The sequence below is a fragment of the Phoca vitulina genome, unplaced genomic scaffold (assembly GCF_004348235.1).
Source record: "Phoca vitulina isolate PV1807 unplaced genomic scaffold, GSC_HSeal_1.0 scaffold47, whole genome shotgun sequence".
In the NCBI taxonomy this organism is placed as follows: domain Eukaryota; kingdom Metazoa; phylum Chordata; class Mammalia; order Carnivora; family Phocidae; genus Phoca; species Phoca vitulina.
In genome coordinates this window covers 5,252,783-5,279,276 of record NW_022589750.1, presented here as the reverse complement: position 1 = coordinate 5,279,276, position 26,494 = coordinate 5,252,783, and the positions used below count along the sequence as shown (strand labels likewise).

At 51.1% G+C, this 26,494-nt stretch overlaps 1 protein-coding gene across 1 annotated transcript in view; it reads right to left on the bottom strand.

Annotated features, from left to right (window-relative positions):
• SHISA6 (shisa family member 6) overlaps positions 1-26,486 on the bottom strand; it is a gene marked incomplete at its 5' end in the record, with an annotated part of 270,201 nt that extends 243,715 nt beyond the window's left edge. The window contains 2 exons of the mRNA XM_032431681.1: positions 3,848-4,008; positions 25,996-26,486. Coding sequence (XP_032287572.1) covers positions 3,848-4,008; positions 25,996-26,486 — 652 coding nt within the window. The remainder of the gene's footprint in view (positions 1-3,847; positions 4,009-25,995) is intronic.
• Between the last annotated feature and the right edge of the window lie 8 nt (positions 26,487-26,494).

Here is a 26,494-nt window from a genome sequence, read left to right as displayed (position 1 = left end):
CGCATCTCCCTTTAAAGTCGAGAAGGGACTTCTGGAAGCGTTAGCTAAAGGGCTCTTCCAGAAGGAAAGAGGAATTTTCTAACATGGGGATAGGAGCTCCTATACCTAAGAAAACTTACAGGGTCCACCTGTACAATAAAGTGTCTCCCGGAATTAAAATCAAACCCTAGGGGCGCCCGGTTGGCTCGGTCGGTAGAGCACGCGAGTCTTGATCTCTGAGTTTTAAGTTCGAGCCCCACACTGGGTGTAGAGATTACTTAAAAATGAAATATTTAAAATAAAATAAAATAAAATAAAAATTTAAATAAAGTGTTTAACAGAGGACCCAGCGCATAGTAGGTGCTCAACAAATGGTACTTTTGCTACTCATGTTCTCTCTGTATTATTATTATTAAGGCAGCACTTACCCCATTTCCTAATCTAACCAGGCATGTGCTTTGGGCATCCAAAAACTGGATGGAGCCCTACAAAACCCGACAAACCACTTTCGCCCTCAGAAGATGCCCTGTGGGTGGGGGCCAAGCACAGGAATGCCTGGGTCCAGGGGCTTTCATCTCGGACACAACCCCACCGACCCTGCCTTGTCTAAGAATACCAGTGCCTTTGGTTTTCCCTCTTTTTTTTTTTTTTTTTTTTAACTAACTTGCCGTGAGCCGTGGATATACTTCTATAGTCCGGTCACAGCTCACAGGGAGCGTGTGCTATGCGTCAGGACCAGTTTTAAGTCTTCTAGTCGGTTTAACTCATTATATATCCGTAAAACAACTCAGGGAAGCAGATACTATTAGCCTCAAGGGCAGACAAGGACACTCAGACCAAGCGGCCTGCCAAGGTCATATACGGAATTAAGTCACAGGGCCAGAAAACAGACAGGGGATTGTACTTCAAAGCCCAGGCTTTTCCAACGCCTCTCTAACTTCCCTTGCTAAGTGATTTCACTAAAATGCAGGTTCTCGGGCACCTGTGTGGTTCAGTCGGTGAAGCGTCTGCCTTGGGCTCAGGTCATGGTCCCAGGGTCCTGGGATCGAGCCCCATATCGGGCTCCCTGCTCCGCGGGGAGCCTGCTTCTCCCTCTCACTCTCCCTCTGTGCTCTTTCTCTCTCTCAAATAAATAAATAAAATCTTTTTTAAAAAATGCAGGTTCTCCTTCAGCAGGGTGAGCTGGAGCCTGAGACACCGCATCTCTCACGAACCCCCTGGGAATGCTGATGTGGGTGGTCCACGGACCTCACTTTGAGTAGCAGAACGACTCATTCTATGACGCCTCCCGGTATTTCTGCCACCGTACCCTTCCGACCAGTGGTTCGTTGGTTCGAGGGGTGACAAAAATCACAATGAATCTCCCCTTTGGACACTTAAGGAAAGTTCTGTTGAAACTTCTGCTCCAATTGCAACATTTTGTGGCAAAGGATATCAGCAGCTGTATGGAAAAGCCGTTGAGCCCAGGAGAGGCTGTAGGAGTCTGAGGGTTATGAAATTGCTTTTAAATTTAAGTGTCACCGCTACTGAGAGCACTCTCTGGACCAGGGAAACCAGGCCCCTCTCAAAAGACAAAGTGAAGAGTCCCCGGTGGAGAAATACAAGGTGGGATTTCTCCAAACAAGCATGGAAGTGAATCACGGAACTGTAAGTTTTCCTTCTCGGATTACCGAGAGAGGATATACACCAAGACCAGAATAAATGATAAAGCTTCCTGCCCAGAAATGTGTTTAAGAGCCAATTGGGACTGTCCACTTAATCAGCCTAGATTCAGCAGCTGGGAGCAAGCAGCCTGGTGAATGAGACACAGGAAATCAGAGCAGAGTGGGGTCGGGGTAAACTCCCAGAAGCGCACTGGACACCAGGGTGACCTGAAGTTCCAAGATCGCAGATGAGGTTCCAGGGAAGCCTGACTTCAAACCGTGAGTCTTCAGGAAAACAAAAATACCCTCCTCAACCTTAATGGTAACACCAAGGTTGGATTAAACAGCCATCGACGAAAATAAGGATTGGTTAGAATGGTACCTTTAGGCCATTTTCCACCACCCGGCGATCCTCAAACTTTGCTCCACAATGGAATCAGCTGGGAAGATTTCAGCACCCACCTCCCCGCCTCATGCTCGTGCCACACTCCCGCATCCATTAAATCACACCCTCTGGGTGCGGGACTCAGGTATCCCTCGTTCTGAAAGCTCCCCGGGGTGATTCCAACGTGCAGCCAAGTTTGAGAACCACCGGCATAGCCTTGTAGGGTCTTTACTCATAAAATGAGGAATCCATCTGGACCAATGGTTCTTCACCTTGTCTGAGGGTTAGAATCACCTTGGGAAGGTTTTCACAAGCAATGATGCCAGTAGCATCCCTGGAAATTCGGGTTAATGTGTAGGGCCTAGGCATCAGCATTTTCAAGAGCTCCTAGGTGATCCTGATGTGCAGCTAGATAGATGACTCACGGTCTGGATGTTTTTGCCAAGATTCCTTCCATTGCTTACATCTTAAGCATCTATAATAGTAAGGCTAAAAGTGCATCTTAGATCTCTCGTCTTTACTTTTAAATCAGGGATTTCTAACTCTGGAAGCGTTCGCAAATCCCCTTATATCATATTAAAAATGTTGGATGAATACACGTGTTTATGTACAGGTGCATGTTTTTGAAGATGAATGTCCTTCCCTTCTATCAGATCCTCAAAAGGTTTTAGTAGATTACCTGAAAGGCAAGTACGTGGTTTCTGATTTAATAAATTGAAGCAAGTTCAAGAATGAATGGAAAAGAAATTTGATCTCGGCAGCGTGTTCACTACACTTTTGAATTTGGGCCATACCTCCTGGCACCAAGCGACTGACTGCGCGTCCTTCCAGCAGGTAAAGTTCAGACCCCTATAGCCCCATCCTCCAAAAGGCGTTAGGGTGACGGATGTCAAGCTTTCAGATCCAAGTTGCACTTGGAAGGAGACTATCCACTCAGACCCTTGAGGTTCATGTCCCCAACTGGTTTAGGATGTTAGGATTTTTGAGTCCTGACTGTTGCAACCTCTATGTCTGGGTCTGGAGCCTGGCTTTCTTCCTCCCCATGTGTCCTTGGGAAAAATTGCTGAACTTTCCTGTTCCTCTTATGAAATGAGGACAATATAAGTCCTTTTAAGATTGCTGTGAAAGATAAGTAAGGAAATACATGTAAAATGCTCAGCATATCGCTTGGCGCAGAGCAAGACCCAAATAAATGGGAGTTATATTACCATATTGCTGATGTTTTTATGACCATTAACATCTCAGTGATCTTGCCCAAGTCGCTAAATTTCACTGAGCTTCATTTATTGATCCATACGGCAAGAAAAATACACCCTGCTTCGTTTCCTTTGTGGGGTTATCGTGATGACTGCTAGAACATGGCAACTCATTATATATTTGGGGGAATCTACAGAGCACAGGACAAGGTCACCCTATAATACAGACATAACCCCTACTCTCAGGAAGTACATTCCAATAGTTGGGACTGACTATGGCAATTTCTCATTACGTATCTGGCGTCCTGGGCAACCTAAACCATCCCATCCAGTGGGCAAGTGGGGGACCACACTCCACCACGCCCACCACAAGCCTCCTATCAGGTAAGAGAGTACACCAACCACTGACTCAATCACGCGTGCCCTGAATCGTCCGCTATCCTCCAGCCAGGACAGCCAATGGCCCTCCCCAGGAGATGGTCCCCAGGCTCGTCCACACGCCCCGGCCTGCCCAGTAGAGTCTTCCCCCAGCACCGTGGAGCACCACCTGCCCCACTGGAGTGAAGCATCACCAACACCTCACATCAGCGCCCCCACCCCCACCCCAGCAAAGACGCAAGGCAAGGCGATCAGCGCTCACTTACCTGGAGTCGGCTTGGCCGTGCGCACGGGGGTGTAGTGGTTCTTGGAGGACGATCTGACCGGTGTGTTCTCTTTGGGAGAGGTATTGATAGCCGAGATAGTTTCTCTTTCACAGTGTGCTATGGGGATTGGTCCCTGTTGTCTTAAGATGTCGGCCAGAGCCCTAAACAAGGAGGAGATCACACAGTGAGATTCACTGAGCAGGTGGACACAACCACAGAGGGAGCTGGCTTACTTCCGTGGGCCCTTTGATGGACAGAGCTACGGAGGAGACACACGCACGGTATTTTGTTCTCAGGCGCCACAGCTACATTGAGTACTGGTCCCGGGGTGGGGGGTGGGGGAGGATGCAGGGTAGAGGATGCCATGCCTGGGGGTACAGGCATTAAAGGGCAGTGATTATGGTTTCTGCCTTCAATGTATGTCACCTGAGCCCTTTCAAAATACTGGCTACCCAAACACCCCCCTATGCTTGGCAGATGCGTGCAGAGCCAGCCAGCAGGACACCCCCGCAGGACATCTGTAGCCTCGATTCCAGCAGCAGGTTACTCATAACACGGGCACAATTGCCCCTTTGAGAAACACCCACCGGGTGGCACGTACTGTATACTGGGGACCCAGCTCTCTGCCTGGGCAGCTCAGTTGGTGAAGCGTCTGCCTTTGGCTCAGGTCATGATCCCAGGGTCCCGGGATCGAGCCCCGCATGGGGCTCCCTGCTCAGCGGGGAGTCTGCTTCTGTCCCTCCCCCCACCTTGTGCTCACTCTCTCTCTCTCTCTCTCTCTCTCTCTCAAATAAATAAATAAATAAACCAAAAAAAAAAAAAAAACAAAGAATGAATGAAAGGTGTGATGTAACTGCAAAGACAGGACATACAGATAACAAAGTAAACACCTGACCACATGGACGGTGTGGACCGTGACTGCAGCTGGAGCTTAGAGGAGGCGACAAAATACACAAACATGGACAGGAAGAAACAGGGGTGCACGGAGATGCTGCCATGGCTGGAGCGCCACGCCCCCCTGCAAGAGACCCAGCTACCCCAACTCTGAGCTACTTGTATTCACTCAACACGTCCCTTCAACCACCAAACGTGCATTTACCGAGGACCCAGCGTGCATGCGTCACCGCAGAGCCAAAGGTAAACAGGACACAGTTCCCACCACCTAAGGGCTCACAATTTGGGCGAAATCAGTATGTGGTTTCTGAGTTAATAAATTGAAGCAAGGGTTTCAAACAGGACTCACTCGGTGGGGGATGCTGTGTGACCTGTGGGTGTGTGACCACTGTTCGTGGAAAGGACAGAGACAGGCAGGGATAGTCGGAAGTGGCGAAGGCGAGTGTGGACAAGCTACAAGAGACCCCGCCACCCAGAGAAGGAAGGCCACCTTAGGGCCAGGTCCCCAGTTCTGAGTGCACCCCTGTTTTGTACAAGCTAGGCAGGGACTCTTCCGTCTACTCAGGGCGTCCCTAAGATGTGGGCAAGGTGCCACGCCCCCAGGCCCCCCCCTGCCCCCCCCCCCGCCCCCCCCCCCCCCCCCCCGCTTCATTCACACCGGGACTCCAGCGCCCGGCACCCTGCCTCCTCGCAGTCTAAAAGCGTGTCTGAGAGTGAATTGTTGCCTTCCATTACGCTGACTCTGACATGCTGAACCTTCCGAGGAGAAGAGCATCAACCTGGCAATCTTATCATTTACTGGCATTTATATAGCAATTTCAGATGTTCCAAACGCTTTACCCTGGCTGGCATTCTCGTCTCTCCGGCTGAAAAGGGAGGAACAGACACTGGGGTGGACCAAGCAGTGAGGGAGAACACAGGAGCTCCTGAGGTTGGCGAAGGAGGTTCAGGCAGAGCCGGGGTCCGGGTCAGGGACCTGAGATTCAGGGTGTGGGAATGAGAAGCACGCACTGCCCTGAAAGGTTGAGAGATTTGGGTCCTAATCCCAAATGAGCTGTTCGACTTTGGGCAGCTCTGCTAACCTCTAAAATGGAAATCTGATCTTTTCTCCCCCATCAGCAAGACAAAGGGTTTAAACAAACATGACCCTTCCAATTAGATCCCTTCTAATTCCAAAATGTTATAAATATTTTCTTTATTTGTCACCACAAATCCACGCAAGCTATCTTGATTTCCTTCATTCCTCTGGTTATCAAAGACACTTTCCTACCATGTTCCCATGGTAAGGAAACAGGGAGCTTGAAAGTTATAACAGAAATGTAGGCCAATGGAATAGAACTGAGAGCCCAGAAATAAACTCATACGTCTATGGTCAATTGATTTTCAACAAGGGTTCCAAGATCACTCAACGGGGAAAGAGCAGTTTCCACTACAAATGGTGCTGGGACAAGTGGATAGCCACATGCAAAAGAATGAAGTTGGACCCTTCATTCACACCAGATGCAAAAATTAACTCAAAGTGCATCACGGAGCTAATTATTAGAGCTGAAACTGTAAACTCTTCGAAGAAAGTATAGAAGTACATCTTTGTGACCTCAGGTTTCACAGGGTTTCATGTATATGACACCGAAATCACGAGCAAGCAAAGAAAAAAGTAGAAATCCTGGACTCTGCTAAAATTAAAAACTTGTCTGCATCCCAGGATATCATCCAGAAAATGCAACACAACCATCAAGAATGGGAGAAAATATTTGTAAATCGTGTGTCTGAGAGGCGACTTATATTCAGAATACATAAAGAACCCTCACAACTCAACAATAAATGACAACAAACAACCCAATCTAAAAATGGACGAAGGATAGAAAAGACATTTCTCCAAAGAAGGTGCACATGAAAAGCAGCTCAGCATCATTAGTCATCGTGGAAATGGAAATCAAAACCACGATGAGACATCCGTTCACACCTACTCAAAGAGCTATCACCAAGAAGTCGGATAATACCAAGTGGTGGCAAGCCTGTGGAGAAATGGGAGTCTTCATTCACTACTGCTGGGAAGGTAAAATGGTGCAGGCCTTTTGGTAAAGAGTTGGGCAGTCCCTCAAAAGGTTAAACATACAGTCACCCTACAGACCAGCAATTCTACTCCTAGGTAGAGACCCAAGAGAAATAAAAACTCATGTCTACACAACACCTGTTTATGAAGGTTCCTAGCAGCATCACCAATAATCACCAGAAGGTGGGAAGAGCCCAGATGTCCATCGACTGATGAGTGGATAAACAAAATGTGGAATACTCACACAGTGGGTTATTTACTCTCCCTTTTTTTTTTTAGATTTTATTTATTTATTTGAGAGAGAGAGAGCGCAAGCATGAATAGGGGTGAGAGGGAGAAGCAGACTCCCCACTGAGCAGGGAACCCAATGCAGGACTCGATCCCAGGACCCCGGGATCATGACCTGAGCCAAAGGCAGATGCTTCACAGACTGAGCCATCCAGGCGCCCCTTATTCAGCCTGAAAAAGCACTGATATACTAATAAATGCCTTGAAAACATCATGCTAAGTGAAAGAAGCCAGTCACCAAAGACCACGTGTTATGGGATTCTATTTACCGAAAATGTCCAGATTAGGCAGATCCATAGAGACGGAAAGTAGATTTCCGTTGACTGGGGACTGTGGGAGGGGAAAGTGGGGAGTGAATGCTAATAGGTATGGGGTTTTTTCTGGGGGAGATGAACATGTTCTCAAAGGATAGCTAGACAACTCGTGGAATGTAGAGAAAGCACCAAATTGTACACTCGAAAATGTAAGGATGAATTTTATGGCAGGTGCATTACATTTCAATAAAGCTGCTACTACAAAAAAAAAAAAGTATATATTAATTTTCTTTCTGTTTCTTGCCTCTCAAGTTTTTATAGAGACTCCTACCCCTCTGAGGACTGTGAAGGGGGATGGGGTCTTGTGGTTAAGTCCACTGCTTTGGGGAGGCCAAGACAGTCTCCATGGGTGCTTCTCTATGGTGATTCTGCGCCCCACCCCCAAGGGGGGACGGCAGTTGGCAACGTCCAGAGACATTTTTGGCAGTCACGCCTGGGGAGGGAAGTGCTGTTGGCTTCTGGTGAGCAGAGGCCAAGGGTGCTGCTAAACAGGCCAGCCCCCACAATAAAGAATGATCTGGCCCAAAATGTCAACAGTGGCGAGCTTAAGAAATCCTGAGCTACCTCTGTGTGGCACGAGGGAAAGCCAGTCTTTGATTAAGGCTCAATGCAATCCAGCTCCACAGATATCTACTGAGCAGCCCGTACTAGGATCAGACACGGGGCTGGGCCAGAGATGCCGAAAGGTAGGTCCCCAAGCAGTGGGCCTGTCTGTCGGGGCCTTTGTTGTATTGTGCCTGGCCACGTTACATAAACATAGGAAGGACTGAAGGTCAGCCATGTCCCCACCTTTGTGGGGCTTTCAGCTCCTATCCCCCGCTTTGGTCCACACTGACAGTGTCCGTGGCAATTTCCGAGGAGATTTGCCCCGGGGCTCATCAGCCAAGGAGGATGCAGCAGAGATGAGATTTTCGAACGGAGCTCCCCTCTCGAAGGATGGGGGGGCTCTTGACTCCCAGCCCCTGAGAAGCCCTGCAGGACGCGGGCTCTGAGGACTCAGGGGTGGAGGAAAGATACTTTTCTGAAGACCATCAGGCTCGGTGGAGAGCGGTGTGCTTGGGTCTGGCTTGCGACTGGAGAAGGAGTTTTACCTGGGGTACAGCTAGGCCGTCTCCTCGTGAAGAGAGTGACTTGCACTGTATCCTTTCCAGATGCCCGCTTGGCTGGGCTGAGCTGGGCAGCGCAGCCAAAGGGGAGGGATGCAACTAGTGAAGCTGTTCCCGAAGAGGCAGGCTCTCTAAGGGTAGGTCCCTGCCCTGTGTGGTCCTAATAAAGAGCATGGTATCCAGGGACACGCTCCCGGTCCCCCCACCTTCTGGCAAGGGGAGAGGTGGCCCTAATTTCCAGGTGGTGTCCTTAGGAGCGGTGCCCTCTGGCAGCCCCCCTCACACCCTGTTCCCTCAGCCCCTCAGCTCGTGACCTCCCTTCCTTGTTCCCGTTCCTCTGCTCCTCTCCATCTTCCATCCCCTTCTCCCCAGGGTGCTTGATAAATATTATTCTAATTCTGAAACGTGCCATCCCAGTCTCACCTAATTAATCTGGATGCGCCCCAGGAAATGGGTTAGGGCCTGAGCTATTTTCCAACCACGGGAAAGAAAATCGGTCACTGAGGAACAGGGAGGCGGGGCTTGTGGGATGGGGAGAGTGGGCAGCCACTTCCAGGTCCGAGAGGGGGGCAGAAGGAAGGAGAGCAGACAGGTGGAGGGAGTAAGGCAGGGACTCAGAGCCACAGAGAGGCAGGGGGGAGGCAGAGACTGGACACGAGAGAAGGGGACACAGACAAGGGGACAGAACCGGGCAGGGACAAGTAGGTGGAGGGAACAAAAGGGAAAGTGAGGCCAGGAGGGGGAGGGCTCAGACTGCGGAGGGGCAGAGGGGGCAGGACAGAGCCAGGCAAGCGAGGACAGAGGGGGTTTCCGAGCCAATGACCAACCCCACCCGAAACCCTCGGCCCCCCACAAGCGTCTCATTTAAGAACCTGAAGAATTGGGGCGCCTGGCTGACTCAGCTGGTGGAGCATGTGACTCTTGATCTCAGGGTCGTATGTTGGGCATAAAGTTTACTTAATATAATAAAATAAATAAATAAATAAATAAATAAATAAATAAATAATAAAATCAAAATTAAAATTAAAATTAAAAAAAAAAAAACTTGAAGAATCTTGCTGATCGTCCTTCTCCTCCCAACCTCCCCTGCCCCAGCACCACATTTGCTGCCCTATCAGGATATGTCTAACAAAAGCATGCTTTTTGCCTGAATTGCCTGGATCATGGCCTTGGTTCGCTGCTCCCTTTGGCACATGGATTCCTTGGCTTTTGTGGATGCGTGGCGAGCAGGGGAGAGTAAATTAACTGGGCAGCAAATCGGAGCAGGGAAAACAGTCGTTTGTGAGCATTCAGGCCAGGAAACTTCAGGGGTTCTCAGGAGCCCCCATCTGTGTCTTCACCATCTTCATCTCTGAGACACCCCCTCACCTCTGCGCCGCACTAACCAGGTTCTACACACGCTCGCCTGCCTGATCCGCCGTGACACCCACTCGAACCCTGCGTGACGCTGGCAGGTGGTACCGCCCCGATATTTAACCAGGAACTGAGGCTCGGACGGATTCTAGGACTGGAACGTGATGGAAGAGAAATTTAAATCTGGGGCGCGTGACCCGAGTCTGCGTGTCCTTTTGCTCACGGGACCGCTGCTTATGTTCACTTCACTGCCCCGTGCCGGGTCCACTTGTGCCAGTGAGTCCTTCTGGTCTCTCCAGCTGGGTCGGCCAATTTAGCAAATGCCAGCTAACATTTAGGCATGGAGAAACGATCAGTAAAGGAGCAATTTGGATCAAGACCCCTGATTTACCTGCTTGAAAACCTTGGTTAATAGTGCCAGCAATCCCAAGGAAACGGAAAGGTGTTTGAACGTCCCAAAGTGTTGACTTATCTGGGTACCAGGGACCAAGCCCGGTCAACATTTTGATGTGCTGCCACCTGCATTCAAGAGACATGGAATCTTTCTAAAAAGGGCACGTGATTCCCCTTGACAAGAGAGAAATAAAACCTTCATACCTTTGCTTCATGACCTTGCCTGCTTGGGAAATTCAGCAGGAACTCAAAGACTTAGGAAATGGACCGCTATCATTGATCGAGCAATTACTATGTGCCAGACACCAATGCTAAACTCTCACATGCACCGTAACCTCTAATCCTCAAAATGACATGATTTGGTAGATGCTATCAGTAGCCACAATTAACTGCTGAAAGTACTAAGATTTTTGCAAGGTTAGCTATATTTTGCCCGAGGGCACACAACTAGGAGGTGGTAAATCCAGATTCCACCAACGGGTAGGTTAAGAGACAGAGGGCCGCCTTTACACCACCAGATTATCCATTCATCCACTCCGTCACATTTGTTTCTCCACCTAATGCATCCCTCTAATGATCTCTGAACACAAGGTTCTAGAGAGTGCTCAATCGTTACTGGAAAAATTGGCCCAAAGAGAAGCAGCTCCCGCTCAGCTACCCATTTCTAGCAACCTTCGTGAGTCATCAACATCAGCCGCTTGGAACGTTTTTACATTGTTTTGAGCAGGCAACTGTTTTGTCCCACCAAGTCCTGAGCAGAACACCAGCATACTCACTAAGACCCTTGTTCTGCACGAGGCCCCAGTGAGAAGCCACTGTGCCTGGGCTTCGTGGAGTTTCTGTCTCGGGAGTTCCGAGCCACATAAATGCCACAGATGGGGAAAAAGTAAGTTCACCTACTGTCCAGTAAGCTTTTCTCTGCCAAGGGCAAGGCAAGCTGACTCGCTTCGACCCCTAACTGTGCCCTTACGCTTTCCGGGAGGAGTAGGAAGACATTTCTGCTGTTGGATAGGTATGATAAAAGGCCAAACAGATCGACTATTCCATGGATAAGCTATTCTGGTTAATGTTCTTACTCCTGAGGACTAATGAGAACACTCTTGATCTTGAAGAATTTTCTCAACGCATTCCTGCCTAATTAAGTAGAATATACTGAATATAATTAATTTTTTTTTTTTTTTAAGAGTGCAAGTTTCTTCCATGAGAGGGCCACCAGCCTAATCTTTAGCTCTCTTTGGAGAACACTAAGCAAAATGCAGACTATTCTAGGAAAATGGAGCTATTCGTGTAAAAACTGCAGGATGAACCATGAAAGGTTGTTTTTTTTTTTTTTTTTTAATTTTTTCCTCCTTAAGTAAATCTCTGATGGCTACTTTTGTATTTGTCCTAGAAATAGAATGTGGACATTCTATTCTAGTTAAATCAAATATTCTGGTTATCTGAGTTCCAGAGAACGGAGCTTTTGCGTGATGCTGGGAAGAGCTAGCGTCCTCTGTAACCTCATCCTCCTACCTGTTTACTGGGCAGTCGGCATGCCTTTAATTCTCCAAAATACGCACTCCGGACAATCGAAGTGAATATATTTTTAATAAACACGGACCAAGGAGAACGGCTTCATTTAGTTCTTATTCCTGGTTCTCTCACAGTCCACTTGAAAAACACAGCTGCTGGCTTTGTGTGTGCACAAGACCACTCTCCTCATACAGAGAGGCTCCAAATGGGTGTGGAGATCTCCTTTGTTGTGGTAACAATGTTTGTGCATCTGCACTGAGCTGTTCTGGGGGTCTGAGTTGTCCCCGGGCACAATCGGAATTCATCGTGGCCAATGAACACCGCGGGACCCAGGGAGGGAAGGCTTGGCCCGCCTGCTTTGTTTTCCAGGCAAGCAGGGCACGTTGCTCCATCCCGACGGGCACCTGTTGGGGGTCTGTCACGTGACGGCCAGCCACGAGCCAGGCGGAATGTAGACGTGCCTCCTCTGGGGCACCCCCGTCCGCCCTTCAGAGCATCCCCTCCACACACTGCATTCCTGGCCTCATGAATCATGTGAAAATTTACCCAGGAGTGGGAAACTGGGTAGCGTCAACACCAAGTCTAGACTTTCCAGAAATACCTGGATTGTCTGAGAATGAATCAAAGACCTCGATGGGCCAAGGACGACCACCACTTCGAACTGGGGAAAACAAAAATGCTCCCCACAATTTGTCAGCAGAGCCACGTGGGCAGTCGGGTGACACAGGAGTTAACAGATGTACCTGCCACTGGTTTTTTTCTTTTGTTTTCTTGGCATCAGTGCACAGACCGAAATCCACGGCTGAGGCAAAATGAAGGTGGGGTAGCCTCGTGGGGATGCTGGAGCAAGAGTCCCTGGGTGGGAACGCTGACCACTTAGTACACTGGCGATCACCAGTTAGTTACATAAGTGCCCGGTGGTTCTGTTTCCTCATTGAAAAAATAAAGCTGAAATAATAAGGCCAAAAAGAATGTCTACCTCTTAAGAGTTATTACGAAGATTAAATGAGTTAATATTCGTAAAGCACTTAGGACAGGACCTGGCAACCAGGAAGCGCTATGTAAATATTTGATTAATAAATAAATCCAGAGACAACCTCCTCGTGTCTGCAACAGGCTCAGCCCACAGGACCACAGCAGAAGTATGGGTGGAAGAGGGGCATCCCGGGGGACTGACTCCACGGCGCCAGATGAGCAAAACTCAGTGTGAACAGGGAGCCACTTGGCACGCTCTGGCCACAGGTCGTCCTGGAAGGGACCACCCACGTTCTGTCTTTTCCGCTCAGACCTCAGGACAGGCATGCCTCTGGTCACACAGCAGTCTTCCCTGAACCCTGAACCTGGCCTCCTACAGCCAAGTGCAAACAGACAGCCAATCTGTTCCTCTCTGCGAGGCCGTCACAAACTGTGCTTCTGCTAGACCACGAGGAAGCTCCAAGATGAAGTACCACCGAAAAGCAAGGAGACTCACATCATGAGCAAAACAAATCAGGATTCCAGCAGGGCATAAAAGAGCAAACGCATCACACTGGCCAGGGCAACGTTTGCTGCAAAGGATTCAGCTGGAGTTTTGTCTTTTTTTCCCTTCATTCTTCCTACTTCCCTTTTCCTTCTTTTTCCTTCCTTCCTTCTTTAAAAAAAAAAAGCATAGGGGCGCCCGGGTGGCTCAGTCATTAGGCGTCTGCCTTTGGCTCAGGTCATGATCCCAGAGTCCTGGGATCGAGCCCCGCATAGGGCTCCCTGCTCCGCAGGAAGCCTGCTTCTCCCTCTCCCACTCCCCCCACTTGTGTTCCCTCTCTCGCTGTGTCTCTGTCAAATAAATAAGTAAAATCTTTAAAAAAATAAAAAAATTTAAAAAAGAGCATAAACATGACTGGCATTTCCAAGCTCAAGTATCTTCGCATCAACGCAACCATCAGAAGAGTGGGGTACACATAAAGACCACCCGATACCCTCCCCATTTTAATTACTTAAGCCATCTATTCGTTCACCCACATTACCTGAGCACCCACCTTGTGCCAGGCACTACTCTAGGCGTAAAATACAGGTGTGAACAAGACAAGCAAACACACGTGTCATCCCAACATCATGGTCGGGGAGACGGACAAGTGCCTAGCCCTGGAGACCAACCAATTTCCCAAAAGGAACCTTCAGATGTTTACGAGGTGCCTGAATGACTGAGACCTGCATGTTGCTCTTGGAAATGTCACTTGGGGGTTCTGTTAGAGATTTATAAGCCCATTTCTATGTGACCCTCCTTCACACAGGCACAAACACTTGAATGCGTGTCCTGTGAGGAACAGACTCATAACTAGGGATGAGTTTATCCAAGAAAAAGGGAGATTGAAGGGGGCATGCCCTGCTATCTTCATAGAGAAAGAAGTCTTCTTGTCTTCCAGAAGAAAGGATACATTTCCTCTGGGTTGCCCCACTCAGTATGCCTCATGCCAAGAAGTCAATGTTGGCTCCCGGTAAGAATTAACGAGAATTATGTCCTAACAACCTAATGGACAGCTCCAGGAATGGAGAGAGCCCAGGTCTCGATGCACATGTATGGGAGGACTAAAACACCTCCTAAGTCCCTTTCACCCAAGAGATTCTATGAGTTTAAGATGCTAAAAACAAGTCACTGGAGGCCATTTGCAGACAGCATTCTTACCTGACGGGAGTGTGCAAGGAAAATGCATTTTCTCCCAGGGCAGTTGGATTTGACGGTACGGATGTATACTCTGCTTGCCTCAACCTCCCAAGGATGCTGAGATCAGAATGGGGCCAGAGACGAGCACACCTCCACAACTTGATAGCCCCCATCCCACAGCCAGGCTAACAGACTAAAGTCGGGGCCAAGGGCCTCACCCAAGGGCATGGCGACAGAAACTGACCCAAGGTGGGATTAGCCTGCCTCTTATCTCAGCTCCCAGGAAACCCCAGGTTCCTAACCCCTGGTGTCCAGGGTCTCATCCTGTGGCAAGAGGGAACGAGTTGCAGCAGAACCCATAGCAGAGTTCCCAAAGCCGAAAGAGAGAGAGTTTCTGGATTCTAAAAACTCAGGGCAATACAAAAGAAAAGAAACAAGAGAGGCAATTAGCAGGAGCCCCCAGAGGGAATTAAAAAGGGAATTCGAAGCAGCCTATGGTCAAGCATCACCAATTCACCAGAAACGGGACCAGGCTAATCCCAATCAATGAAATGGGCATGGAAATTCTAAAACACTCTAAAGGAAATGCATTTTTACTGCTTCCCGGGCCATTGCAGGATTACAAACTAGGCTAGAAAAAAAAAAAAATTGATCTTTGGAGAGCTACTTCATTGAATAGATAAGAATGATTGGTAATTAGCATGCCAGCACCTATGAAGAGCCTGCTTGAAAAATCTGTCCTTCCGCGTGGTCTGTGTGTCCTGCACAATCTTTGCAGTCTTGTCTGAGCCATTAATCTGTTCATCACAGATTTTTATCAGAGGAAAGAAAAACAACCTCACCCAGGTCCGATTTGGATACATGCGGAATTAGCAGAGTCTGAATCGATGCAGTTTAATGAAGTTACAGCAGCACAAGTTCAAGGAGAGCCGGAGGGAGAGAGAGCAAAGGGACACAACCCAACGGAAGTGAAGAGGGATCAAAAACGCAGGACAGATGGGAGAAACAAGCAACAGCGGACAAAGACACCAAAAGGAAGGAGAAGAAACATTTTAATGATGGGACTTGAAAGAGGGAGGGAGAGAGAAGCTGACAGATCCTCTGCTAAAAGATCCAATTGTCTTTGTGAATGCTTGAGGCTGGGGGAGAAGATGCTGGCCCAGAGGTGGGCAAGACGCTGCCTGCTGATTATCTGAGAACGGAAAAGCTGTGTGATTTCCCGTCATATCAAGAGTGCCCCCCACACACACCTCTGGGTGTGGGGGGGTCATCCCCTGGGAAAGTTCAAGCAAACTTCTCGGGATGCAGTCAAAAAAGTCACAGAGGGCCAGCTGCTAGTCCAACTGGGTAGCTGGAATCCTGATTCTTCCACGGGGCCCAGAGCAGCCTTGGTGCCTGAGAGGTGGGGACCAGTGCCCATTCCCGCCCAACCCCTAAGGATGAGGGCAAGGGTCTGCATTCCCAAGACCTTCAAAGGGAGGGGATGGGTGGGCTCTGGAACCCACTCTCAGGCGCCACTTAAAATGAACAGCCACTCCCCTGCAAGCCCTCTTGGGTTCAAATCCTTCCTCCCTGGGCCAGCAAGACCAAAGGAAGATCCAAGAGGGGACACAGCAGAAAGCATCCTTCCCAGAAGAGGACATTTGGCTAAGGGAGCCACGAATATGTCCAGAGGACAGATGTCCTAAGTAATGAGACTTTAATGCCGGAGCTAATGGGAACAGTACACAAGACCAAATGCCAAAAACGCAAGGAATAATGAGTGTTTGGGAAGGCTGCAGAAAGCAGCGACTCCTCTCTCCCAAACACCCGAGGAGCGGGGCCAAGGTTGTAGCCACCCAGGGCCTGGTTGAAACTCGGCCTCCATGGTCTCGAGGTGGGGACAGTGGCCCTGGGCAAGGAGGAACAAGGATTCTCCTGTTCCTCTGACCCGTATGGGTCTGAGCCGGGGTGGGGACTGGAAATGGTGCCCAGGAACACCCCCTCCCTGGGGAGAGCTAGGGAAATTGTTCCCACACCCCCATCTCAATCAGGTGAGTGCCCCCCTCAATCAGGGACTCTGCCCTGGGCGGCACAGGCCAGGGAGTGCAAGCCCCACCACCGACCACCACCATGGCCATGACCACCACCACTGACCGGGACAACAGAAGTTTGGGAGTAAAGCCCGGGGCGCTGAAGTTTCCCCGGGATGCCTTCCTTCGAGCGTGCCTTTCAGGACAGGGGATTTGAGATCATAAGAAACAGAGAAACACCTGGAAAGCATGAGGAATTAGGAGACACAGCTGGGAGAACTAAACAGGGAAAGCACAGGACCAGAGCAGTGATCAGCAGTGAGCCGGCCAAAACTCTCTTGTGTGCACTGTGCCACAAGTCATAAATGGGGCAGGGAGGGGGGGTGGTGATAAATGGAGCTGTTTGTGAGCTGTAGGTCTCAGTAATTAAAACTGGGAATGGCCCGAGGTCCACATCCTCTCGGCCCCAAATCACTTCCTCTCCCTAGCGCCTCTATCACTCTCTGGAGCTGGGACTCCTGCAGAATCGCCCCGGGGGTTCTGCCAATACGGTAAAGGTTTGTTGTTTTCACTGTTGTTGTTCCTCCACTGGAATCGGGGTGTTTTGCTTCGCTTTTGTTTTTTCACGTTTTCTTCGTATTGCCTTCACCATCCTCAGCCAACAGGATCCATTCTTGAAAACAAGCCTGCTTTTCCCTCTCCCTCTGCCTGATGCTCCCCCCTGTAGTGCTCTCTCTCTGTCAAATAAATAAAATCTTTAAAAAAAAAAAAAAGGAAAAAGAAAACAGGCCTTTGCTCCGCCCTGGTGGCCTCGTGCCCTGTAGGTAACGTAAGCGAGGCCACCAGCCCGGCTCTGCTGTACCCTGATCTGTAGGGCAGTGGTGCCCCCATTTCTCAGCACGATAACCCGTGCCAGGGCACAAGGCAGAGGGTTCTTTGCTTTCTTAAGGCATCTGAGCATCACTGACCCGTTTACATCTGGGAAGGTGAGAACCGGCTGGCCCCCCTAGGAGACGGAGACTGGCGATGTTCTAGCTGTGTGACCTTGGGCAAGTTACTAAGCCTCTCTGAGTTGATTTCCTCGGCCATTCAATGGGCACGGATCCCCAGAGGGTGAAGGAAGGATGCAGTGAGACAGTTTGTGGCCAGTGCATAGCACGGTTCCAGGCCCAGAGGAAGCCTTGGAGACTGAGAGCTCTCGAGAGCCTCTCCCTACCACCCTCCCTGTTTCATCCACGTGACCTTGAGCCCCCCCCCCTCACTGAGGCCTCTGGCCCTCCTCAAGGCCAGCTTTTTGCAGGTGCACAACTGACGGAGCTGTGTAAGCTTCCGGGAAACAGACTTCCCCCCATCCTGACCTTTGAGCAGAGGAAGGAGGCTCTCCAGCCACAGAGAAGGGCTGACTCCTCCCAGGGTCCAAGAGTGCCCGTTAGGGGGTCTTCGGGGCCAGAGGCTGTGCCCCAGCCCACGCATGCACTCTGGGGGCGGGGGGGTAGGAGAGCGCAGTAAACGCTCGTTGGGAATCTACGGGCCATGCTCACTGGCAGCCCCACCTCCCTGCGCGTGTAAACATTTCTACCTCATCGATGGCTGTCTGGCCCCAATGGGGACCTCACGTGAACGCCAGATCGCAGAGGTGATGGCATCCACACGGACAGAAGGGAGGGCGCAGAGACCCTCCAGCTCTGACCCCAAGCCCAGCCCCACACATCCCCAAGAAACTGGGTCCCTCGACCCTCAGAATCAAATTAGGAATCTAAATTGAGCTGTCTACTTATCTCGTGAAGAAATGTGGGACATTCTTTTTTTTTTTGGTTCTCCCTTTCTGGGCAGTTATTTGAACTCCTTCCTGCAAATTCGACTCCTTTCTTTTCCCAGTGCCTCCCCTGTCTGCCCCTGACACACTGGTAGGACATGAAGCTGATTTTCTGAGGGCTGGTGATACCCTTATGCGTGCAGAGTGGTCTCTGCAAAGTGGCCAACGTGGTGAGCCCGGCTCGGCTTTGCAGGGCCAGTGTTCATTACTGGAACGCCTCTTCTGGGCTCGGCCTCTGGGGACAGCGGCCGTGGCTCCCAGGAGAGCAGGTCTCATTACTGGAGGCACTCTTTATGTCTGCGAATAACTGGCCGATCACCTACCCCATTCATCGGCCTCAGCCCCGTGACTCATCGCTGCTTACAAGAATCAGATCTGCCCTAAGAGGATAAAAATCTGTGCCATTACGGAGACTCAAGATGACATGCCATGGGCTCCGAGAACACTTCCAGGAGAGGAACTGTGGCAACATTTTCTGGAGAAGAGGCAGCATGGGGCCTCCCAGGGTGACTGCTTGGAAGGAGGACACATTAGGATACACACGTCCTGGTTCTTTCAAAGTTACAATTAGGCACATTGCAGGACACGGGCCCCGAACCTCATGCCATCGAGATGAATTTCACAGAACGGCTGGACCTAAATCTCCAGCTTCATTAGGCATCCTTCTAGAAGCTTCTCTAGACCCCTCACCTTGTATACACCCTGTCCCTGTGGGGTCATGCCCCAGCACTGGGAAGGGGCAAGGGCTGGTACCAATGAACGTACCTCTGTGGCTAAGAGAGCTGTCATATATGCGGGGAGCCATCCTGGAGGACAAAGGTGAAATCCTCCCCACACTGGGCCACAGGGCGCCTGGAGGTCTCTGGTGGTCTCTGGCAAAACTAAAACTCATTGAACCTGGTAGGTCTCAGCGTTCCCCCCAACCCCATCTCTGGGAGAGAGAGAAAGCATTCAGCGCCCACATTCTGAATTACAGAGGTCAGCCCACAGTTTTACTCGGTGGCCCCTTACCATGGTTCACAACTTTCTGGCTTTCATTGCATTCCCCTTCTTCAGTGCTCTGCATCCCTCAGATCTTATTTGAAGGATGGTGCTTTGATCAGGTTATCGCCCTCTGCAAAAGGACCTGGAGAAAACTGCAAGGGCGCCCCGGAAGACGGAGAGAAATCATTTTAGGGGATGATCAAACTGAAGGAGGAAGGACCAAAGCAATGTAGGGAAGCGACAGAGGGGAGAAGGCCCTCACTCACACCTCTAAACATCTGGAAGTTCTCTGGTGGCGATTGAGAAACAGGTGCAAAAAGTGAAGCCACCATGGGCGCTCACTGCTGAGCTGCACCTGAGCAGGAAAGTGGGCGGGCCCAGGACGCAGGCCCCTCCCCCAGCTTCCGGGTCTAGCTCGCCACCCACCAGCTAGGGACCCCTGACATGTGATCTGGCCTCCCCGGGCATCGCCTCACCTATAAAATCAGGAAGTTAGGCTACATGACTGGCCTGCAATAAAAATTCTACAATTCTATAATGATGACAAAATAATAAAACGTATGGTTGGCTCTTGAGCAAGGCAGGGGTTAGAGGCGACAACGCCCCCCCATTCAGTTGAAAATCCAAGGATAATTTTTGACTCCCCAAAAACTTAACTACTAATAGCCTACCATTGACTAGAAGCCTTCCCAATAACACGGCAGCCAAACCATATTTTGTACCTTACGGTGTAGCATATACTGTATTCTTACAATAAACTAAGCCAGAGAGAAGAAAATGTTAAGAAAATCCTAAGAGAAAACCCGTTTACAGTTCTGCACTGTATCTTTGGGGAAAAAAAAAAAAAATCTGAGGGTGCCTGGCTGGCTCAGTGCGGAGAGCATGTCACTCTTGATCTCAGGGTCGTGAGTTCGAGCCCCACGTCAGGCGTGGAGCCTACGTTAAAAAAAAAAAATGCAGAATAAAACTGAAAAAAAAAATCTGTGTGTAAGTGGACCCATGCAGTTCAAACCTGTGCTGTTCAAGGATAACTATATTACTCTGCCTTTTCAGGACGATTTGGTTTTACTTCTAAAGATAAAAGAAGAGGAAGAACGACAGGGGGAGCAATCTATCCTGAACAGGTGTGAAATAAGCCTGCTCAAAGCCAAGGGACGGAGACCCTCTGAGGGTTTATGGGTAAACCCTTGCACCAAGCCCTCTTCCCCATCCGCAGTACCTACTAGAAACATGAGGTCAGAAATGTGACTCAGGGAAAAATAATGGGCTGGAGTTTCCCAAAACAGAGAAAAGAGGGGGAGAAAAAAACATCTCATCAGAAGATATTTAAAAAACAAATTTAACCCAGGCTCTAATAGAGTCCCTTCCCCATGGACAATCTGAGACATGTCACCCGCAAGTCTGGAAGGCAATTTTGTGGTTCTACAGGATGGACGTCGTCAAGGGATAAAACCAAGATTGTAAGACAAGATGCACCTGAGTTTGCCATAATCCTAAAGACAGATTATGCAGCACATCGCACGGGGCGGAGGGGTGACATCCCACGGCCAGTGGCTGGCTGCCCCTTCCAGCCTGGAGTGGGGGATTCCTACTCACTATGGAAAGGCAGCCAGAAATGTTAAGATCTAAGGGCAATCGATGCTGCCAGGCCCTGGAGAAATCGGGCAGTGCAGGGGGAAGGACGAAGCCTCCTTTGGTATAGCTCCCTTCTACTCTGGATCCTCCGTGGGCATGTCTGCCCGGGGCTGGTGAATTAACCTCTTTCCATCAGCTCACTTCTTCAGCTGTCCGAACCCCTGGATCGAAATCAACTGCCAAATCAATCTGATCTCTCATTAAAATAGGTTGAAAACAGTGAATTGGACTTTTCCTCCACCTGGGTCTTGGCAATCTAGCAACTGTGGGCGAACTCTTGTTATCTTAGCAGCAGATTCCTCCCGAGGAACACGCTCGGAGCCTGGGGTGCGGCTGTGGGTGGGGAAGGAAGACACATGTGTGTGCCTTCTGGGCTCGGGCGGGGTGCAAGAGGACAAGAAGACAGTAAAGCAACAGACCAGACAGAACTGTCAACGTGCCAGATTCTGGAAAAGCAGTTTGCACAGCTGACCTGCTCAATCAAGAATGAACTCTGCCAGCCTTATGTGTCCAAGGTAATCCCCACCTTAGAGGCTTACGTTATATGGCTTGAGACGTATCTCGCCCCCCAGCAGGTAAGTGGGGCTCCTCTGTGGAATCGAAGGCATTTGCGTGTAGCCCAGGACCCGGGCACCGCATCCGCTTCTCACCCCATTGCCTCCCTCCTTTAGCCATTTTTGCCTCTTCCTGTCTTCCTGGTGTCCTTCCCTAACCCCTCTTCCATAAGCCTCCTTAAATTCTTCTACAATTTCCCTGCTTTCCCTGCATGCATTTTTCTTCCCTCCAAAGCAACAGAAAACAAGCAAGCCTCAGACCTTCAGTCCAAGGCAAGATTTTTTTTTTTTTTCCCTGTCCTTCCAACTGCTCTATTTGAAGTAAAAAACAAGTTGACTCTCTGTTTAGATCAATTCATTATAGTGAGCTCGCAGTGCTCCAAGAAATGGGAGTGTTTGGGGATGCGGTGACAATTCACAGCCTGCGAATCCAGGAAGAGAATTCGCGAAATCAGCCAGCAAAGGGGTCCTGCTATTGCAGCGATGTGGTCAGGCAGCCCATAACAGGCCTCTTTGGGTTTGCCATGGATTTCTAGAGGGAGAAAAGGTGGAACAGAGTGTTCTCTTGATTCCTCTAGAAACAAGCTGAGGAGTCCAAAGACAAAGGACCCCCCCGATGGCTGTCAGGTCGCTTCCTGACACCTCTCCCCTTTCCCGGCCGCATCTGGCTCAGGTTCTTCTGCCCGCAACCCTGAGCACGAACCCCCACCCCAAATTCCTCCATCCCCTCCATCCCTGTAGAGTGGGGGGACCCAAGGCAGCCCTGCCTCCACCAACTACATCCAAAGCACCCTAACAGCTTTCTGCCCCGGCTGCTAAGTAGCCACTAAAAAAAAAAAAGCCAGAGTTTCTCACTTGGAGAGTCTCATCTCCAGGACACTAATGAATCACCTCCAGGTAAGGAGGAGGGAACAGGTTTGAATGTGAGACAGCTCCTAGGGCCCCATTTCCTGGGCCGAAGCCCCTGCCCCCCGGGGAGAACATCGCAGCCCCTTGGCGAATAAACAGCCCCAGGAAGCAATGCAGAAACGGCTCAGGCTCAGGAAGCATTAAACTCGGGGCATGCCTGCAGGTTATCAGCTTGAGCTTCAGGCCGGGGAAGGTGAATAGGGGAAGGTGAGGTAGCGATCCAGGTGGGAAACGGAGCCCCGGCGGGGAAAGGTGGGCACCCCAAGTCCAGTGGCTCCCCAGATCCAGAGCACAGCTCAACCTTTGGTCCCTCGGGCCGTCCATCTCTTCCTCCTCCCTGGGGTCCAGCCGAGTGTGACTGATCCTCTGTTCACGTCACCAGAGAGCTGAGAGTTTCCCCGACAGACACCGACTTCTCACACAGAAACAAGATGGCAAGAAGGTCTAATCACTTCTGGAAAAGACTAAATCTGTTCTTCCCTGCGGGGGCCGGAGCCCTGAAAGGAAGCTGGGCTCTAAGGAATGTGTGCCACGGGCAAGCAGAGGGCTGGCTAGCCTGGGGACACCAGGAGGAGGCAGATGGCTGATCTCAGGGCGGAAGCCTCCCCTCTACCCCTTCCTAACCCTCCCACATCCCTTCTGATGAGGCGGTTCTCCTCCCTCGGACCCAGCCCCTGCCTGCCCAGCTCCCATCTTCGGAGACAGGATCACTCGCTGGAATAAATCCTTCACCTTTCCAGAAAGGAAATGTCTCTGCTGAACTATTTCAAGGCATATGGCGCCACACACACAGCCCACTTCTTCCACTGACCCCTGGCGAGGGTGCATCCTTTCCTCCTCCCCACTCTCCCTAAGGAAAACTCATGAGGTGGGACTAGTTCTCTCTTCCCTTTTCCCTACTCCGGTCCCCAAAGAGACCCTCTGCACGGAACCCCTCCCCCCCACCGGAATGGCAAGCGGTGACCTGTGAAGTGTGAGCGAATTGAGATGCGTCGTGGGAAGGCGCGCGCCCAGGAGTCGGGGAGCAGCTCCCTGCCATGTGCACGCTCAGCCTGACCCGCCCCGGGGAGGGGAGAGGTCGAGGTGGGATGCTGTTGTGCCTGAGGCACCCAGAACTGGACGCTGAGTTCCACCTCCGCCCCCCCACCCCCTGCCCAAGGTCACTCATGGAGTGTCCTCGAGGGATGGCTCATGCTCTGTCCCCTTCCCCCAAACACAGAGACAGGCACTGTCCCCCACCAAACAGGCACCGGTATGTTGGTTTCCAAAGCACCCAGCAGGCGAGACTGCAGCTGCCAGCAGAGAATCTGTGAACTGAATAAAATCAGGAGGTGAATTTGAGGGAGAAACATCCCATGTTGACATCATGGTCTGAGGCTGGACTCAGCTCCCTTCCACAGTTACCTTCCTTCCCTGACCCCAGAGAGAAACTGCTCCGACGCCATCACCAGTCCCTGAGCCACACACCTGTACACAAACGAGTCACCCTAGTCTGGGGCTGGGGGAGGGTGCGAGGTGATGAGGAGGGGAGAAAACACCCAGAGGGACAGGGACATGTCCAGGGTCACAAACCAGTAGAACAGAGGCCAGAGCCAGCATCCAAAGACCATCATCAGTATCCTCCCAGGTGATGATGAATACATTCAGTAGGGTGGTGGCAAGGGCAGGGTAGGGGGTGGCTCAGAGAAGAAAGAAACCAAGAGAAAGGTTGGTGGGAATCAACCAGCAGGGGAAGGTGGGACAAGAGGCCAGGAGGCCAGGAGAAGGTGAAGAGAAACAAGGCTCTGGGGCCTGGAGGTAGGTAGAGGAACGATAAGGACCAGGTACATCTGCTTCTGGAAGGTGCCTTCCCATAGGCTATGCCTTCTCTGCTTTCCAAGGTGAGCCAAGAGCGAGAACCCTTCACCAGACCAGACCCAAAGGAGACATGGACTGACCGCACCCCATTTCTCACAATTCCTCCACTCGTGCCAGGGACCAGCCAGGCACAGACTCACTACCTAAAAGATAAGATGGGGGACTGGGGGGGTGCCTGGGTGGCTCGGTCATTAAGCGTCTGCCTTCCACTCAGGTCATGATCCCAGGTCCTGGGATCGAGCCCCACATCGGGCTCCCTGCTCAGAGGGGAGCCTGCTTCTCCCTCTCCCCCTGCTTGTGCTCTCTCTCTTGCTGTGTCTGTGTGTCAAATAAATAAATAAAATCTTAAAAAAAAAAAAGATGGGGGGGACTGGGGGACGGTGGCACCTTAGGGTGATGAGTGTGGATTATACACGGGTCTGCTTGTGGAAGCAACCAGTTCTAACACCCAACTATGTATGTCACTATTGAAATACCCACACGTCCTGCGTTTGACTCAATAAAACCTGCCAAAGAGTATCATCTTTTCTCAACACCTTCAAAGGAAGAAAAAAAAAAAAAATCATGCCCAGAAATTTCTATCTGCCTTTCTCTTCATCAGGGTCCGGCTGATTAATGTCCACAGCAGCAAGGGAAGAAGGCTTTCAGGCCGAAAGAATAGAAATGAGCTTAAGCTGTGTGGTTCGGGGTGGGGGCCTGCTTGACACTCAGAAGCAGGACTGGTCAGGGGGGAGGGGGTCCTGGTTACCGGGACAGTGCTCACACCATGTGCCAAAAATGGAGGCATGTCCTGGGGCAGGATTTGTTCCCTGAAAGACTCTGCTGAACCAAGTCCAGCCATTCATCATCACGAGGGGACTGGAAGCTGAGCTAACTTTGCCTCCCCTGGGTGCATCGGTCCCTGCCTTGTGAAGAGTCTGGTTTCCTGTTCTCTGGGCTCTGCCTTCCCTAAGGACTCCCTGGGAGCCAGGGTGGGTGGGGTGGGAGGCGGTCAGGGTGGGGCCAAGCACTGCCATATTTTGAGCTCTTGGCATAAGTTTTGGGAGGAGGCTACCCCACCACCACCCACCCACCCACCCCCCCTGTAAGCAGTAAAAGCTGCCCACTGGGCTTAACACAGCAAGAATGTTAACTCAGAGCGTTCTGCCAACAGGGTTTGAAAGACCAAGTCCTCCAGTCTCGGCAGGAAAATAAGCATCCCGCTTGGGCAAGAGGCAGTGTAGAGACACCATCTGCCCTTGGTCAACATGGAATGGAGAAATCTTTACGCCTTCTTACCCGGGAGGCATCCCTTCCATACCGCCCCCAGTCCCACACAGGGAACACGCAGCTTATACTAAATCACTTGCTACTCCCTCCTGGAAGGTTCCAACATTGTTCAATATCCTAGACCGAAGAGGATGTGCTGGTTAGACTCAGAAAACCAAAGGCAAGAGGAGCCTACCCCCCAGAGTGCCCACTTGCCCTGAAAACTGAACCCCGGACCCCACCCCCACCCTCGCACCCCCTCCCATCCAGGGTTATAGAATTTGTAAAATTCCTAGGCTCAAACTTCATGGACTCCACTGATCCTTACTTTGCCCCGTAATCCCCCTACCACCAAAGCATGCGTTCTGGACTCTGAAGAAATGGTGGAAATAAGAAAGCTGTGATTTATGTGCATGTCAAGGAAGCCAGGGAGAAACTGGTCTCAGAGAGTTAGAGCGATGTGGTGCTGAGGACCCGGGACGCACGTTAAGAGGGGCGAGGCTCGGCGGGAGGCTGGGGGCCCGGGGGCCCGGGGGCCCGGGGACCGGCACCGGGCGGCCGCGCGCGCGCACGCGCTCTCACCTGTGGATGTTCATCTCCCGCGGAGGGCGGTGGGCCTTGTCATAGGAGACCTTGGCAAAAACACCGGCCACGATGACGAAGGCGATGACCCCGCAGGTGATGTAGACGGTGAAGTTGGTCTTGTCCTTCTCCGGGTCGTACTTGTTCTCGGGCCCCGGCGACACCACCTTGGTGCTGGGCGTCTGCACCCACACCGGGCTCTGGTAGTTGGTGCACTGGCGCTGGTCCAGCTTCTCGTGGCGCTTCTTGCAGCAGAAGCGGTAGTAGCAGGTGCCGCAGCAGTACAGGTAACCGCTCTCGCTGTTGTTGCACTCGAACTCCTTGTCGTACTGGCCGCTCACGTCGTAGTAGCCCCAGCACGTCTCGTAGGTGACGGCCGCGCTGGCCGCCGCCACCGCCGCCGCCGGCTGCCCCCGCCGGCTCCCCGCCTCCGCGCCGCCGGGCGCCCGGGCGGCGGTGCCGTTCAGCTCGCGGCCGCCCCGGATCGGAAGAGGAGTGT